The 19388-nt window shown below is 36.6% G+C and overlaps 1 protein-coding gene across 6 annotated transcripts; it reads right to left on the bottom strand.

The window, feature by feature from the left end:
- Positions 1-3087: 3087 nt before the first annotated feature.
- LOC128515292 (peptidyl-prolyl cis-trans isomerase A-like) lies at positions 3088-19207 on the bottom strand. Of its 6 annotated transcripts, none has more exons than XM_053489452.1 (11): positions 18429-19207; positions 14066-14161; positions 13686-13919; positions 13432-13591; positions 12962-13158; positions 9483-9618; positions 8762-8854; positions 7913-8013; positions 4495-4768; positions 4054-4385; positions 3088-3743 (listed from the first exon to the last, which is right to left on the bottom strand). In XM_053489452.1, exons 1-11 carry the CDS (start codon positions 19017-19019, stop codon positions 3438-3440), a joined length of 2520 nt encoding a protein of 839 aa, XP_053345427.1. In that variant the 5' UTR covers positions 19020-19207; the 3' UTR covers positions 3088-3437. The 6 variants fall into 6 exon arrangements, with proteins under 6 accessions (XP_053345427.1, XP_053345510.1, XP_053345549.1 ...); XM_053489535.1 differs by having other exon boundaries at positions 9483-9525; XM_053489574.1 differs by having other exon boundaries at positions 19140-19192.
- Between the last annotated feature and the right edge of the window lie 181 nt (positions 19208-19388).

The following is a 19388-nucleotide window of genomic DNA, read 5'->3' as shown; positions in this document are numbered from 1 at the left end:
TCATGAATGTGATTTTTAAAGATTGTATTAAGGTGACATAAAAGGCCACAGAGTGTAGTCTGACTGCCTATGAAGCTCTATATTACCTGCGGGTGTTATCTAAATCCTGCAGCTCCAGGGCATGCGCCTTTGATATGCTTTGCAACGAATTCTTTTTGTGAAATTTTATAGAAGTGTCAAAGCCAGTTAGAAGGTGCATTACTGCCACCTAGTAGAATGGAGTGTAGCCTGGTGGATTTGTTGGTTTGATTCCCACCCAAAGCCCAAACTCCACCCATTGTGCCGGTGATGCAGTGCCGGTTCCAAGCCTGGATAAAATGGAAGAGTTGCATCAGGAAGGGCATGTGGGATGAAACCTGTGTAAGGTGTGTGGATTGGATGGTCTATTGTGGCGGCCCCTGGATGGGAGCAGGTAAAAGACTAAAAAAAATCAATCTGGTCTATTTTTCATTATATAATAATCCAAGAAATCTTACTGTCTCTGCATGTTCTATGTTTTTAATATATACTTACTTATTCACTCACTCATTCAATAACTACAGTATACCACTTTATCCTGTATACAGAGTCATGAGGGACTGGAGCATATCCTAGAAGACTTAGAGCATGAGACAGGGTACACCCTGGACAGGTGCTAATCCATTGCAGTGCTTTCACTATACAGTTTTAAGGATATGCGCATTTGTGTACTGTATGTTTTTTTTTTGTTTTGCTTACTAAAATTTTACATTCAGACACGTTTAAAGCATATCTGATCATTTGTATTGCAGAAGTTTATTAATGCCATATATTTTTGTTTAGCAAATTTAGAAATTCATGCAATCAACAACTACCTTCAGTTTTATCAAAAAGGGGATTACTTACCTCATTTCAGCACCAGAATGAATGTGGACATTGACCCAGAAGTGTTACAGGCTGCAGAAAGCTGGCTGCAGGCTGTTCATCCTCTCAAACAGATGAAGTGATCATTAGATGTCCAGCTTACTTTTCACTCCTCTACATTAATATATTAATAGGACGTTCCTTCACAGTACAGATAGGCAATGGACTAAAAGGTATCACAAAAGAAATCCAAGAGATTCTTAAGGCAAAGAAAGTTGTATGTTCTTAAGGTTTTCTGTATGTGTAAAACTCTCTCACTCTCACTTATTGTCTTTACTGTTATATCCTGTATACAAAAAAAAAAAAAGAAAAAAAAGCTTTATTCTTACAATTAATTTCCCAACTATAAGCATTACCAAGGTATAATATTTGTGCAAAACAGCAGTGTTCAAAGCTGATTCAGTGTTTGGCAGTTCTGCCATACATTTGCCTGTTTTACACAATTGTGTCATTTATTATTCACAGCCTTCTTGTTGTTTTTTAACATTTACACTAGATGGAGCTATTTGGTTGCAATGCGAGAATGCATTTTGTCCAATATAATAAATTTGGCTAAATACATACATATTGCAAATAAAGCTAGTTGTTTGTATTATAGCAAAGATGATTTAGTTATTCTGTAACATTTTATCAGTTTAACCTTAACACCTGCTGCATAATGTTATTCCCTAGTCCTCTAAACTCCTCGCATAAACTAGCAGCAGTAGAACATTGAGCTGGCTCTTGTTTTTACCAGGTTGTGAAGTCCATATTGTTGGTTCAAGTCAAAAGAAACACAAACTCAATTCTAGAAAATATGTTATTGCATCTCCCAGCAAGGGATTCACTTTTTTTAATGTAAACCTAGGATATTAATAATAATAATAATATTAATAATAATAATAATAATAATAATAATACATCAAAATGTTATAATAAAGCCATCTTCAACTATTGAGGCTTGTCCTCAATAGTTGAAGATGAAAGGGAGAGAGAGAGAGAGAGAGAGAGAGAGAGAGAGAAGCAAGCTTCACTTTTCAACAGCAATTTATAGTACAGTGGAACCTCAGATTACGAGCATGATTCGTTCCGGAAGCAGGCTCGTATTCCAAAAGACTCGTAAACCAAATTTAATTTTCCCATAAGAAATAATGGAAACTCAAATTATTCGTTCTACAGCCTAAAAAAATAAATACACAAAAATAATTAACACAAAATATAAAGTAAAAATAAAACAAATTAACCTGCACTTTAACTTAAAAAATAAATAAAAATCCCAACAGGTAAGTGTTTCCGTTTGTGTGTACAGGCGCTGTGTGTGTGTCATGTGCGTGCACACACACACACACACACACACACACACCACATTAACGGAGAGACTAACGGAATCCCTCTGTAAAGTAAAAAAACAACAAATGAACCTGCACACTTTACATTTAAAAAGAATTGCGACAGAGCAGAGTTTGTGTTTAAGGCAGAGAGTGTGCGTTTGTATCGGCCTCCCACACAAACACACACGCATACTCTCTGCCTTTCACAGAAACCCTGCAAGCACTAAGACCCAGCAGGGGAGATGATGACCTATCAGAATTTCTGTTTAACACAGTGTTCGTATGTGTTTGTGTGCATGAGTGTGTGTGTGTGTGTGTGTGTGTATTCGCCCAGCAGAGAAGACGACACAACAAATTTACCCTGGCATTAATATTAACAACAAATATGGTTCTTGTAAAAATGTGTACATTTAATGTAAATTATTATTTATTATTATTAATAATATTATTATATTTTAAAAATAAACACTCAAAATATATTAATCGGAATGTAACTAATTTATATAATTTAAGTTTTATTTTTTTAAATTAATACTAAAAAAAACAAATTTTCCATTATATTCTAATTTACTGAGATGCACCTGTAAGGGAAGTGCTGAACCGGCAGTCGAAAGAAATTATGAAGGGAAATCACTTAAACACAAGAAGGTAAATAATAATAAAAATAAATAAAAAAAACAGTAAAAACAGGGGCCAATATTCTGTAAACAAGACCACATCATGACAAACACATGTTTGCATGATATATATCATGCAAACATGTGTTTGTCATGATGTGGTCTTGTTTACGGAATAATGCCTAATATTAGCCTGGATCTTAAACACTGTTACTAGCAAGGTAACTAAGTACATTTGTACTTAAGTAAAGTTTTCACTTATCTTTACTCAAGTGATTTTTATTACTGGTTACAGTTTACAGTTGCTCTACTACAAACAAATCCTAAACAAATATCTGTACTTTTTACTTTACTGCATGTGTTACATTATGATAAAACAACCACTTTATGCTTGTATATCCAAGCTTGTTTGGTTAGGAAAGAAATCTATTTTTCTTGACATCACCTCAGTGAACAGGTACAGTAATTATTTCTGTATGTCCATGTCTGACCGCAATTTACACAGTTTTAAGAAGGTTTATTAGTGGCACTGTGGGAAACAAAATAATAATAATAATAAGGAAAACAGCAGAGCATAAACACACACTTACTTATTGTAAAAAAATAAAAATAAATAAATAAATAAATACTACAGCTGTCCACAGTCTACAACTGTTATCTTTTTGCTCGGTTTGCCCTTCCTAGAGCCCAGGTTTCCCATTTCTTTCACCACATCCATGCCATGTTTGACAGTGCCAAAAGCCACATGTTTGAAGTCCAAATGCTCAGTTTTGTTCAATGTGATGAAAAACTGAGAGTTGTTTGTATCTCTTCCACGATTGGCCATGGACACTATACCTGGTCCTGTGTGGCGCACTTCAAAGTTTTCGTCCTCAAACTGGTCCCCGTAGATACTCTTTCCACCTGAGCCATCATAGTTAGTTATATCACCACCCTTAATATATAAATAAAATAATTTATTTAATAAATAAATAAGACACTTAAATGACTTAAAAGCTTAAATGACGAACTGCAATGCTATTTAATGTCATATAAAGTTTACTTTACTTATAAGAAACTTAACAATAATTAAACTGTCCATATTTTCACTTTCCAGTTATTATTCATCTGAATATAGGAAATGTATTTTACATTTATCATTTATATGCATTTAATTTCTGCTGCACTACTAGAAAGATCTTTTACTTTTTTTTTTCTTTTTGACACTAGACTTGTAAAATGTGAAATACCAAATAAAAGTTTACCTGACACATGAATTTAGGTATGATCCTGTGAAAAATGGAATTCCTGAAACCAAAGCCTTTCTCTCCAGTGCACAGGGCTCTGAAGTTTTCTGCAGTTTTAGGTACAATGTTGACAAAAAGCTCTATCGTGAACATGCCAATTGGCTCATGGGCAGCAGCTATAGTGAAAAAAACCACTGGATTGCTTGCTTTAGAAAAGTTCATGACTTTAGACAGGGCTGAGTCTACTTGAGTGTTGTACTTCTGACAATCCGTAAAGGTCTTTGTAAAGGACTCAGTGAGTTCTGGTGTCTTAAACCTGACAGCAAGCTGCTCCACCTTGAGGTCACCATCTGTTTGATAAATAGAGTTTTTGTACAACCAAGGTAAAGAAATTAACCTTTACACCCGACAATTACACATCAAACTAAAATATAATGTAACAATAGTACAGCATCCAACCTGCATAGTCGTTAGCTGTCCAGGCCAGTGCAGTCACAGGATTGTTCATGGGTGTCAGCTTGATGTGCTTGGTGATGAGGTGGTTGGTACACACAATTAAGACACTGTAACGTCTCATTATGACACGAAAGAACTTTTTCACTGGGTGGAAGAGGATCTTCAAATCACCCATTCCACGCTCTTTCCACTGGCACATGTCACAGTCCCATCTAAACAGTTTTGCCCTCTGCTTGAAAAGAATCTCTTCGTCTTCTTCACCGGACTTGATTTTGACCTAAGAATGGGGAACCAGGAGAAAGTTACTGATACACACACACACACACACACACACACACACACACACACACAAAGACATGCAAACATGCATAAATACACTACTTCTTTTAATTTTGATGATCATGGCTTACAGCTAAGGAAAACCCAGAATTGAGTATCTCAGACAATGTAAATATTGTGACAGAGTTGACTATTGGAGACACACTTTAATGGTGTAACACACTAATCAGCTAATTAACTCAAAACACCTGCAAAGGTTTTCTGAGTCTTTAAATGTTCTCTAAGTTTGGTTTAGTAGGCTGAACAATTATGGGAAGGATTGCTGACTTGACAGTTGTCCAGAAGATGATCATTGACATCCTGCACCTGTAAGGTAAACACAAAAGGTCATTGCTAACCACAGCCTTAAGAGGATTGTGAAACAAAGCCCATTCAAGAATTTGGGAAAGATTCACAAGGAGTGGACTGCAGCTGGAGTCAGTGCTTCAAGAGATGGAATCAGTGTCAGAGCCACCACACATAGACATACAGTATCTGGGTATGCAACTGTCACATTCTTTGTGTCAATCCACTCTTGAACCAGAGACAATGTCAGCGTTGTCATTCAGATTGGACTGTTGCTCAGTGGGCCAAAGTCCTCTTTTTAGATGAAAGTAAATTTTGCATTTCATTTGAAAATCAAGGTTCCAGAGTCTGGAGGAAGAGAGGCGGGGCACAGCATCCAAGTTGCTTGAGGTCCAGTGTACTGTTTGCACAGTTAGTGGTGGTTTTGGAAACTATGTAATCTGCTGGTGTTTTATCAGGTCCAAGGTCTACCAGGAAGTTTTACAGCACTTCATGCTTCCCGCTGCTGACCAGCTCAATGGAGTTGTTGATTTAATTTTTTCAGCAGAACTTGGCACCTGTCCACACTACCAAAAGTACTCATACCTGGTTTAAGCACCATGGTGCTTGATTGGCCAGAAAACTTGCCCGACATAAACCCCACAGAGAATCTGTGGGAATTGCAAAGAGAAAGAAGTGACACACTAGACCCAACATAGCAGAAGAGCTAAAGGCCACTATCAGAGCAATCTGGCCTTCCATAACATCTCAGCAGTGCCACGGACTGATCGTCTCCATGCCACGCCTTATTCCTGCAGTAATGCATGCAAAGGGATCTCTGACCAAGTACTGAGTGCTGTACATGTTCATACTTTTTAGTAGCCCAACATTTCTTTGTTAAAAATCTCTTTTTTTTTAATTGGTCTTAGGTAATATTTTCATTTTCTGAGATATAAATTTTTGGGTTTTTATCAGCTATGAGCCATAATAATCAAAAAATAAATAAATAAACACTCAAAATATATCAATCTGAATGTAACTAATTTATATAATTTGAGTTTTATTATTTTAAATTCAATTACTGTAATAAATCAACTTTTCCATTATATTCTAATTTACTGAGATGCACCTGTAAGGGTAGTGCTGAACCGGCAGTTGAAAAAAAAAATCATGAAGGGAAATCTCTTAAACACATAAAATTTTATAATAAATAAATAAATAAATAAATAAACAAACAGTAAAAACCCGGGGCCAATATTTAGTAAGCATCTCGGAATAGCTGCTAAGAGTGATGCAACTTTGGTAATACGTATAGTAGAAGGAGTAAGAGCAATTTATCAATATCCTTAAAATAGGTAATCCCTCCTACAGTATCTTCACCAAAACTAGTAAACAAACGAATAATGTTTAAGCAAAAATGCACATGGAGGATAATAAAAAAAAAAAAAAAAAAAAAAAAAAAACTTGAACAAAAACGGATTACATTTTGTGACAGGTCTTGTGCAGTACGCAACTGGTCCATCAATGAAACATGGACAGAAACTAAGGTCATTACATTTAATTACAGTAACACTGATTAGAATACTAAGGTTAAATTTAAATTTAAAGCAACAGTGAACATGCATGTTTGAAACAGTGATGATTTATAATAAGTCAATAATAAATAACATAAATAAATAAATAAAACTTTCAAATTAATTTTTTGTATAAAATAATTGTACAGTGTATTTCAAAATACACTTTTTCCAAAAGTTATTTTTAAGATTCTCTGGTAAAACTGGAATTTTCTTGTCCACTGTTTTTCACACTCCTTAGGGGTACGTGCGAAAAAAAAAAAAATACTGTCCACTCACTCTTCCCTATGTTTAGAGGCAAGAGTAGGGCAGAATTTTCTTAACATTTTACTACCTCCTCCGCAGGCAAAACAGTCTTATCCTTTCAGTTTCACTTTCTTTTCTTTCCTACACAGCTCTATGGAAGGAGACTGAAACAGTTGTAACTGAAGCAGTCTGAGTAGGATAACTTTATGCGGCAATTCAGACATGTATAGGTTTGTCTATGGTCATAAAGCTTTTACAGAACTGCTGCTGGTTTTACCATTTTGCTTTGCCATCATTTAAACTACAAAAATCTGTAAGAAACTACAACACCCACTGTAATGTGAAGCCTACTTTGCAGCTCTGTTTGGCACAGTTTAAAAAAAAAAAAAAAAAAAAAAAGAGTAGGAACTTTCATAAATAACTTTTATGTCCTACTCTAAAAAAAAGGAGTATTTTTACTGTGCTTAATTATATAATATATGTTCTTAATGAACTTTAAGCTTGATTCCTAAGAGTGATTCTGAGATGCCTATTTAATATGGGCCCAGAGCTACTGTTTGTTGAATACTGGAAGTGAAAGTATTTCCACACACAAAATGTGATGTGACAGGTTTGGAACTAAACAGCTCCATTGACATAGGAAAACCACTTGTTAGTGAAACTCATAAAAAAAAATGGCATCAATTGCTATAGAGAAAAAAAACATTGGACTTTGGAGCAATGTCACTTGTTCTGATAAGTCCCTATTCCAAAGCTGTGGGCTTTGGATGAAATTTTAAGTGTGTGTCACTTGTATTAGAACATCTAGTGCAACACAGCCTGCCAGGCACTTGGTCTATCAGGCAAACAGCCCATGGATGACTACCCCTCCAAACTCCCCAGATCCCAATCCAATTTATAGTCACACCCATAGAGAATCTGTTTAAATTTAATTTCAGCTAATCCACACTATAAATAATTTTGAAACAATGGGATTTAATGATGGAATAAAAGTAAACCTCATCTTTGCAGAACTCCCCATCTTCATTCTCCTTTAGGGAAGCTCTTGAATTGGTGCTAAAGACTGCTGCCCCAGCATTGGGCCAGGAGAAGTTTTTGACTAAAAGTAAGTAAGGGAATGAAGTAAAGTAAATAAACAAATCAATAAACAAAACAAGAACAAATAGACAGATTAACAAATGAATAAGATATAAATGTCTTTGATTTTCTCTTGCTAAATGTGGATTTCCTAGTTATTTAAATGTATCAAAATGTTTCAATCACCAGGACCAGCAAATGAAAATTTCACTAAAGTTAAAAAGGACATGAGTCAAGTCAAAATTGTGCCTCACTTAAATCTGTATATAGAAGATGACTTAGAGTGTTGTCTAATCTTGTTCCACAAAAATCCTCTCTACCTTCTTTCAACTTCTGTTTAACTTATTTGTGTACATTATTTGTGTACCTTGTGTCTTAAAATTAATAAATTAATGAAGAGATGAGTACTTTTCACGTAGAGGGCATGCTTATGAATAATTTACCTTATAGGAAATAAAAATAATAATAATCAGTGTTTCAACAAATATATGCATGTGTCTATGTGTCTCAGTCAGGTGTCTGATGTGTATGCACGCACAACCTAATGAATTATTTTGGGTTCTGCCAGTCTGGACTTTATAAGGTTGACTGTGACTACATTCTCATTTGTGTGCCTCTTGTAATTTAAACCACACAAACAATTTCAATAATTGTATTGTAATACGTTATATTGTTTTATTTTACCATTTAAAAAACAAATGGTAAATTGGGCAAATCTCTGAACACATCTAATCATTTCATGCTAAATTAAGAAAACCAAAAAAGCTTACCTTTTTTTCCAAAGCAAAATTCCCCAGACTTCTTTGCCAAGTCTTCAAAGGTTGACATACCTCGAGAATCAAATACGAAAGCAAAAGGGTCATCTGTGGAAGAAGGATAAGAGAGATTTCTTTTGTCCAAGTTACTTTTCCTGCCCTCTCTCTTCGCCAGATGACAAATGCATTATTTGCTTAAAAAAATGTGTGTGTTTAATGGTACTAAACATTACTTAAATAAAAATAATTACTATACAAATACAAAAAAAATGAAGCTGTGGAGCAATATAACTGGCCACAAAACTAAAAATTTACATTTTGATTTAATGTGGCACAGGCAAGGAAGGCAGATGGGACAAATATGTATATTCATGATAAAAAAAGCCTGGATGGTTTCAACAACATATACCATATTTTATAATGGTATAATAATGATTTTGTTTTTAAATGCAGATAGCTTTACTGGTTCTATCGAAAAATATACTGGGATTTCACAAAACTGACAACATTTTCTGGTGAGATTATTTTAACTAATGGTGGTTGATTTGGATTTGAAAATGAACTTGAACAAAGGGTAGATGGAAAAGAAATAAGAAGTAAATGGTACTTCATGAATTGGTTGCTTTGAAGTTTATGTTATAGAAATAAATTCCTAATAAAGCATGATGTGGTAATGAAAAAGAAATCTCTTTTTAAACTTAATGAACATAATTGCTCAGTGCATAGTATACAGTACCTTGAGTAGTATTTGTCTTAGTTGGTGTTTCAGCTTCATGGATCTTTAAAAGGAGGTCAATAGGACAGTCATTATCAGCTGTAGCAGGATGTAAAGAGCAGCTCTTGCTTGTTACTTCTTGCCTGTTTACTTTACTCTGAAACAGAAGACTTTTATAAAGCCTACTCAGAAAATATAATGCTGTAACAATAAAGAGCAATTACAGTACTGGCATAGAAACACAGCAAATGCAACTGTTGATTGTAATACTTTTTAGGATAGATTATTGTGGGATAAATTAAAAAAAGCATACTTTAACAATATAATATAAACACCTAACCCATATATGGCTCTTCCCCAAACTGTTACCAAAGGTTGGCAGCACAGAATTATCTAGAGTTAGGTAAAGCTGTTGCTTTACAATTTTGCTGGAAGTAAAAGGTCTAAACCTGTTTTAGCATGACAGTGACCTTCTGTACAATGTGAGCTCTGAACCATGTGACATGGTTTACCAAAATTATATTAAAAGGATTCAAAATCCCGGCACAGAACTCTGGCCTTAAGCCCACTAAACTCATTTGGAATTAACTGGAACACTGACTGCACCTTATTCCTTTTCATTAAATCATAGGTGTAATGGTCAAGTGTCCACAAATTACACAAAAAGTGCATCTTTTAATATGTAGTTTTTCAAATATTATTAATAAACAAACAGTACAGATATGCACTAACCAGGGATAACATTAAAAGAACTGTTAAGGGGTGGGATATATTAGGCAACAAGTGAGCAGTCATTTCTCAACATTGATGTGCTAAAACCAAGAAAATAGTCAAATATAAAAATCTGAGAGACTTTAACAGGGGTATGCAGCACCTAACAAAAGTAGTCCAACAAGGACACCCATGACTCCAATCCACTGGTTGTCCAAGACTCATTCATTTGTATGGGAAGCAAAGGTTAGCCTACAGTAGCTCTCATGTGGGGCCAATCCCACATGAGAGCTACTGTAGCACAATTTGTAGAAAAAAAGGTATTTCTGGATATGATAAGAAGATCCCAAAACCCACAGTGCATTGCTGATTGTTGTGTATGGAACTGCATAGCCACAGAATGGTCATCCTGTTTCCTCACTCAGCATTGGGTATGTTCCAAAATCTTTTAAATTAGCAGTTATTAAACCGATTATTAAGAAACCTGACCTCGACCCCTGTCAGCTGTCCAATTACAGGCCAATATCAAACCTCCCGTTCATCTCCAAGATTCTCAAAAAGATAGTAGTGGAGCAGCTATGCTCATATCTACATAGAAATAGCATACATGAACTGTATCAGTCAGGATTTAGGCCTCATCACAGCACAGAAAAAGCACTCGTTAAAGTGGTAAATGACCTCCTATTGGCCTCTGATCAGGGTTGTGTAACTATGCTTGTTTTACTCGACCTTAGTGCAGCGTTTGACACCATTGATCATGAGATTGTTCTTCACAGATTAGAAAATGTAGTAGGAATTAAGGGTACAGCCCTCTCCTGGCTCAGATCCTATTTGATCGATCGTTATCAGTATGTAAACTTACATGGTAATTATTTTGCATGCTCTCTAGTTGAGTTTGGTGTTCCACAAGGTTCAGTTTTAGGCCCACTGCTTTTTTCCCTATACATGCTTCCTCTAGACAACATAATCCGTAAACATGGTATTAGTTTTCATTGTTATGCTGACGAGACACAGTTATATGTCTCAGCAAAACCAGATGAGAAAAAACAGCTTACTAAAGTTGAGCAATGTGTGCAGGACATAAGAGATTGGATGCTAACTAACTTCCTTCTGCTTAATCCTGATAAGACAGAAGTTCTAGTCATAGGACCGCATTCAGCTAGAAGTAAGATTTTAGATCACACTGTAACTTTAGATGGCCTTTCAGTTCCATCAAGTGCAACAGTAAAAGATCTCGGTGTGATTATAGATTTCAGCCTTTCATTTGAAGCATGTGTATATAATATTACCAGGATAGCATTCTTTTACCTCAGAAATATTGCCAAGATAAGAAATATACTGTCGCTAAACGATGCAGAAAAACTAGTTCATGGTTTTATCACCTCTAGGTTGGACTATTGTAATGCCTTACTGTCTGGTTGTTCAACTAGATGCATAAACAAGCTTCAGCTAGTACAGCATTCAGCAGCAAGAGTCCTTACTACTGTAGAACCAGAAGACATGAACACATCACACCAACCTTATCTTCACTTCATTGGCTTCTTGTGAAATATCGCATTGATTTTAAAATACTACTTTTGACATATTAAGCATTAAATGGTCTCGTGCCGCGGTATCTGAGATAGCAGATTGCAGGCTGTTTGTCAGTACCGCATATTATGAAAACTACAGCTGGGGGCAGAGCTTTTTCTTACAAAGCCCCAAAATTATGGAATAGTCTTCCAAATAATGTTCGGGACTTAGACACAGTCTTAGTGTTTAAGTTCAGGCTAAAAACCTATTTATTAAATCAAGCATTTTTATAAATACATTTGTCTTGGGCAAAGGGGCAGATCTAGGGGACTCATGGATCTACAGTATTATGGTGCTGGTGTGTTTAGATGTTTAGATGCTGTCTTCCCCACTCTCATTGATCACTCATTGATCACTGACGGTGAGGTGACTGCTTTACATCTCAGGGAGCCCTCATGTCTGTGTTTTCTTCTGGCTCTCCCCTTTTAGTTATGCTGTTATAGTTAGTCCTGCCGGAGTCTCTGCTTGCACTCTATACTAAATATACATTCACATTATACATTATGTGACTGCGACCATACCTAACTATTAACTCTCCTCTTCTGTTCTTTCTCCCCCTCTCTCTCTTCCCTCTCTCAGTCGAGCTACACATGTCATTCCTGAGCTGCCAATGATCCAGACTCCCTCTGCCCTCCGGACCTGTCTGACCCATCCTGGTGCCCCGCTTCTGGTTGGAGATCTCGTCGCATGGATGCCCCGTGTGTCTCTTTGGAATGCGTCTGGTGTCTGGGGATGGTTTCACTTTACCATAAAGACGGTTCTGGCCTCAACTGTTGTTGACAGCTGTTTCTCTGAGGACTTGACTTGGCTGCGGTTGCTTGATAGTTCAAGATTGCAATTGTCTCCAATAACTACCTGGACTCCATATTTACATCAATTAACATCAACTGTTATAGCTGAACTGCCTGCCATCTAACACACTGTATGAATGCAAATCAATTCCTGCTTTCTGTTTCACCCAAATGAGAATGGGTTCCCTGTTGAGTTTGGTTCCTCTCAAGGTTTCTTCCTTTTACCATCTCAGGGAGGTTTTCCTTGCCACTGTCGCATGCGGCTTGCTCACTAGGAACAATCTGCTCATCTTGATTCACGCACATTTACATTCCATACAGACTTAAATAATTCTTTTGATTGTGTAAAGCTGCTTTGCGACAATGACAACTGTTAAAAGCGCTATACAAATAAAATTGAATTAAATTTAATTTTAGAATACTCACCAGAACTTGCTGGACATTTTGTAGCTCTGTTTCAAAGTCTTCTGGTCTGCCAGGCTCAGTGTCTAAATCACTATTAGTACTACAGAAGAAGTTAATTGGCAGCTGCAGGCTCTTGGCCTTTCTCTCCTCTTCCAATGTTGGCTTTTTCTCCAAGAAAATTATACACTCAGATTCCTCTGCATCTCCGCTGGTTTGAACTGTAAGACATTAGATATTCCATTTAGTATTAAATGTACTTATTTTTAAATATTCAGAATGCTCATTAATCACTTGAAAGGCAGGAAAATCATTTTATAAATCATAAACATGATGCATGAAACAGTCTGTCAAATGTAGTTAATTAAATAAAATTCTTTTGATACTTTAAAATACTTTTAAAATAAGAGTTTACCACAAGCAAACAGATAGTCGTCTAGTCAACAACTTAATCATTTAAAAACAGGATTTGGCAATTGACAAGTGCAGTTCACCTCCAGTTGATATCTTCTTGAACTCATGATTGAAAAATGTTTCTATTTTCTCATTAAGTTGAGACACAGACTTTAGTAGTTTCTCAAAAGTTAAAGAAGAGCTGTATTTGATGGTGGGGGAATCTGCATATGAAGGAGCAGCTGGAACAGACTGAAAACTCTGCATAGAGATAGAATACAAAGACTGTTAATTAATTTGGATAAAATAAAATGCATATGATACAGAATCATTACTGGCCTCTCAAGGCTGTTACCTGGAGGAACTGGATGGGATCCCCCGTGTGTGAAAGCTCCACCAGCACAGAATCTCTCTTCTTCAGCTCTCCAATCTCATGTTGCAATTGCTTAATGATGTCTTCAACTCGACTCACAGCTGCTTTCTCTTGATCTTTGATCAGCTGTGTCACCTCAAGTTGTCTTTTTTCAATTGCTTTGATCAGCCCATTATACATTTTTACACTTTCCTGCATAGCTGTTTCTGCAGAATGCTGTTAGGGCACAATATATATGGGATAATAATAGGGCACAGATATATGGGATCTTCCTCATTCCACTTTTTAAGTGTCCATGACACAGTGACTAGATGACAATAGACTGTGTGATCCTCAAACAGCTCTTCCAGATATAAACTTACCTTGTGAGTCTCCATAGCCTTCCTCAACTTCTGAAGCTCCTTCTCTCTGTCCTGGATAGCCTGCTTAGATTTTTCCTGCATCTCCAACAACTGCTTCTGAACAGAAACATACAGTAGCAAATAATTTACTTTTAGTGGGTCAAAAAAAAAAAAAAAAAAGGCTGCCATTCTGGATGGGTCAAAGTATTAGACGGGTCAAAGTATTAGACTGCATTAATTAAACAAAGAAAACAACTAAGAACATTTGAAATTACTAGAACTGGGTGAAGAACTCTTTAAAACATTATGAAAATATTTCAACATATTCTAATTTTCTGAGATTACTGAATTTTGGGTTTCCATTAGCATTAAGCCATAATCATCAAAATTAAAATAAATAAACACTCTCCCCCTAACTTGCGCCAACACCTCCTGACTTGTCTCTGGATGGAAACCTATCTAACTTCCACTCTTTTGTTCTTCAGGTTCTTACCAGGACATTTTACAATAGTTTATGGTTTTTTGTAGTAACAGATGTCGATGGTACAGGCATTTGGTTAAACATATCTAACCCACTGAAAAATGAAGGGGTAAAAATTCGATTTGAGTACAACAGTGTAATGTAAATGTCATGTATTTATAAATACTGTCTGACATGTAAGTGTTGTTTGTAAAGTTTGTTATTCTGTTATACAGGTTATGTTATTTTTGTTTAAAATGTATGATCATATCTAGCAGTGAAATTAAGAGAGTGTTGTGCATGTGCTTGGAATTGGCCAGTCAGAGCAGAGCAACGGAAAAGACTGAGTAAGACAGCACACAAACCGGAAGCGGCTGACTTCTCTCTCTCTCTCGCTGGAAGAGAGAGAGACTTCTTCCGGCGCTAATGGAGTGACAAAGAACTTTGCTGAGAAGAAAGCTTAACGCGTGTTTTCTGTAAGATTGATAGTGACTGGTCGTCAGAACGATACCCAAAAGTTTACTGTGTAAAAGCGCTGATATCCAGAAATGGAGTCGCGGGTTTTTTTTCCTTTTCACCCCACAAACTAAATTAGTTGGCGGCGTGTTTGACTACATCACGGCGAGTGCCACGCTAATCCGAACAGATTGTCCCAGAAAGATGTACATTTAGGCATTTGGCAGACGCCCTTTTTTTCCAGAGCAACTTACAAAAAGTGCTTTAATGTTTACATCATTGGATACATACTTACACTGGGTTAACTAGGTTAATAACTAAGTGCCATTAGTCCAACACAACTGGGAATAGGTTGTGGGTTTTTTTTTTTCTTTTTTTTTTTTGGGGGGGGGGGGGGGGTTAGTCCAAGTACTGTAGAAACGTCTTGCGTCTTGAGTCGTCGTTTAAAGATAGTCCAAGTCTCTGCTGTACGGACATCTAGAGGAAGTTCATTCCACCACCTAGGTGCCAGAACAGAAAAGAGCCTGGATGAATGCCGCCCTCGATCCTGAGAGATAGTGGGATGAGGCGAGCAGTGCTGGAGGATCGGAGGGAACGTGGTGCAGTGCGTGGTGTGATTAGCGCAGAGAGGTAAGTGGGTGCTGGGCCATTTTTAGCTTTGTAGGCAAGCATCAGTGTTTTGAATTTGATGCGGGCAGCTACGGGAAGCCAGTGTCCGATAAGCGGAGGAGTGGCGTGGTGTGGGAGAACTTGGGGCGGTTAAAAACGAGACGTGCTGCTACATTCTGGATCAGTTGCAGAGGACGAATCGTGGACAGAGGCAGGCCTGCCAGGAGTAAGTTGCAGTAGTCCAGTCTTAAAATAACAAGGGACTGAACAAGCACCTGAGTAGCCTGTGAAGAAAGAAATGGGCGAATTCTTCTGATATTGTAAAGAAGAAATCGACAAGAGCGAGATTGAGCTTCAGCTGATGAGTAGTCATCCAGAATGAGATGTCTGCCAGACATGCTGAGATCCGGGTGGAAACCTGAGTGTCAGAGGGAGGAAAGGAGAGAACAAGTTGGGTGTCATCTGCATAACAATGGTATGAAAATCCATGCGATGATATGACCTTACCAAGAGACCGGGTATAGAGGGAATATTACCATATATTATTATAATATATTTTAGTTAAGAAGGCCTCACCGCTCACGAGCAACGATTCAGGTCTGCAACTAGAACTTTCTTTAAGTTCAAGTAAAATGGAATGCCGTCTTAGTTTAAGCTTAAAGAAGAGCCCATAAGTTTGACAGAGAAACTATTGGGTGTTTTTTTTTTATTTATATTGAATTAAGTTGAATTGAATTGAATTGGGTAATATTAAAAAATAAGCCAAATTGACATTTCTTTTCTGTGGAGATAAGAAATGGGAATGCTTCTATATATACATTTTATTTGTTTTCATTGAATTAATTTATGTTTCATAAGCACTTATCTGACTGTTTATATTTTTGTTTAGAATACAATTATTCAGAAGATCACTACTGAGTGGCAAACGTTTGTGATGTGTGTGTTTGATATTTTGTGAGTGTTACATTGAAGGTTAATTGTATGTTGAAGTAGCTAGATAGCAGTCACCCAAGAACGCAAAAGTAGTGTAACTTTTTACGTTGGTATTTTGGGTAAGAGAACCTAGGATGCCCATTTATAGGGTCGAATACTAGGTTAAGGGGGCGTTACACATATAAAAACTCTTTTGCTTTTAATAAACAGAGACCTTTCTGACAGACAATGTATTTTTGCTTTTGACTGAGTCTCTCCTGGTGCCAGAAAAGCTTATTGAAGCACAGCGGACAGACCGAGCAACTCGCTACTTTTACTACGCAACATTAAAACTTAATATACACGTATAGAAAAAAACTAATTTTCAAACTCTAGCAGAAAAACTGTTAAAATGGAGAATAAACAAACCTCACAGATTGTTTTGAACACAGAACTGAGTTAATGAAAGTGTTGTATGTGTACCCAAAGCAAACAACTAAATTATAACACTCAAAAACCTTTTATTAGGGGTAAAGTGACTGAAATGCCTAACTTTTTTTCAGCAGAACCTCTGTTTCACTAAACAATCCATGACTTTTCATAAATATGTAAGACCTATTGACACATGGCTCAGGTGACATCAGGTTTCCCCAGGATTTGATGTCTCAGCTGTTCACATCTATACACTCAGATTCCTCACACAAAACAAAGTTCATTGAGGTCAGAGAGAGAAACAAAAATAAAACATGGTTTATTAAACATTTTTTGAAATGCAATGCTCACACACAAAAAAAACCTTAAAAAAAAACAACACAGCAAAAATGTTATAGTATTATGACTGGAATGAAGCTGCGCACATCGTGCACCCTTCCCCCAAACAGTGCAGCAATGAGCATTTACTTACATCTGAACAGATTTGTTTACATAAATCAATGATCAATAGCTTATGATACATTTAAACAATTTATTCATATAGATGAACCTGTTTTACATGGAAATTTACAGGGTTGTCACTGAACGATTTGTCCTGACAAAGAGCCGTATAAGAACAGTGGCAGCTGGCACACCTAAAAATAGATGCAGGATTACTTTTTACAGTTTAAATAAAAATGTTTTTCTAAACTTTAATTAATCTTTTTCTAAACTGTAATTTAAATAAGGTTTGGGCTCCTGGATGTTAAGCCGACATTGTGATCTTCTTTTTTAATTCTCTACGTAGTCTAATCAGTGCTCAACCGCACGCATAAAGTTTTTCAGCGCGCACCGGCAGAAGTAGACTGGCTATGAATGCATCAGGAGGGAAAAAAAAAACAAGGAGACTGACGCTGACTATTTTAATAATTCATTGATAAATTAATGATTTCTTTGTTTTTGGCTGTAGTTATGAAGGTGATCATGTCATCTCATCATGACTGTAGCAGTGGATGCGCATTATATTTAAATTTGTACTGTAATTGAAGTAGTTATTATGAATTCGTTTAATGTTTTACTTGAATGTATTTGCTACCATGTGAGCTGTGGCTCATTAATCTTCAAGAGAACCAACAAAGTCTATAGTTATAGACTTATAGCTATAGCGCCACTTAGCAGTAAAGCTGGGAGATACTATATTGAGGGACACTGCATTAAAACTATTATTCTGGTTGAGTATCATCTGTATGTTATTCATGTTTATTTCATACCATGTACTAAATTGTATGTCCTGACATTTAAATTGAAAATCATGAGGGAAATATAATCAAATCAAATAAATCATCTACATCTGAAAATTGTACATATACGTAAATAAACATATACAAATAAATAAAATATTAAACAAAATGTGCATTAATAAAAACACGTGCTACGGTACATGTCATGTAAAGATTGTGTTATGTTTTGTATGGGTAAACTAATTAATTTATTCAACTTGTGTAGTCGTAGACAAAAGCTGTAAAATATTTTTACCTGTTTCTCAGCTCGTCCTGCTGCAGCTGATACTGTATCATGTCCTTTATGCTCATCTAACATACACAACATGCAAATACACTTCTGGTCAGTGCGACAGTAAACCTCCAGCAGTTTGTCATGCTGAGAGCAGATCTGCTCCTGGAGTCGTCTGGAGGCTTCCACCAGCTTGTACTTCTTAAAGGCAGGAGATTTATAGTGAGGCTGGAGGTGAGTCTCACAGAAAGAGGCCAGACACACCAGACAGGACTTGATGGCTTTGTTTTTTCTTTCAGTGCAGGAATCACACTCTACATCTTCAGGTCCAGCTAAACACTGAGCAGGAGGTGTAGATTGTAGTCCTGTCTTCTTCAGAGTCTCCACTACTTCAGCCAGCATGGTGTTTTTACTCACAGCAGGTCTTGAAGTGAAGGTTTCTTTACACTGAGGACAGCTGTAGACTCCCTTCTGATCCTCCTGATCCCAGCAGGCATTAATACACTTCATACAGAAACTGTGTCCACAGAGAAGAGCTACTGGATCCTTTAGTAGATCCAGGCAGATTTGACAGCTGAACTGATCCTGAAATCCTGAAATATTTGCTTCTGCCATTTTTACTGATAAACACAGTCACTGACAGCTGATCACACTTCCTGATTCCATGATTGCACTTCCTGTTTGGTGGTTATAAAAGCTGTGTGGAAAACAGATGTGTGTGAAAGAATGACTTACCTGATTTAAAAAGCAAATAATCGTATGCTTATACATGGAGACCTGTATTACCAGCAAAACCTCAAACACAGAAATGAAACTGATCCACATGGAGACTGAACAGGAACACAAGTGTATTACTTTCATTTTTGCTGAAAATAAGAGTAACCCAGTAAGAGCTGGGTTGCCATGTGTGTAACAAAAGTGACTTTACCTACATTTAAATGCTATACCATAAAAACCGGTCCAATAATAAACCTTAAGACATTT

Source organism: Clarias gariepinus, chromosome 1 (genome assembly GCF_024256425.1).
Source record: "Clarias gariepinus isolate MV-2021 ecotype Netherlands chromosome 1, CGAR_prim_01v2, whole genome shotgun sequence".
In the NCBI taxonomy this organism is placed as follows: domain Eukaryota; kingdom Metazoa; phylum Chordata; class Actinopteri; order Siluriformes; family Clariidae; genus Clarias; species Clarias gariepinus.
This window is presented reverse-complemented; position numbering and strand designations above follow the sequence as displayed.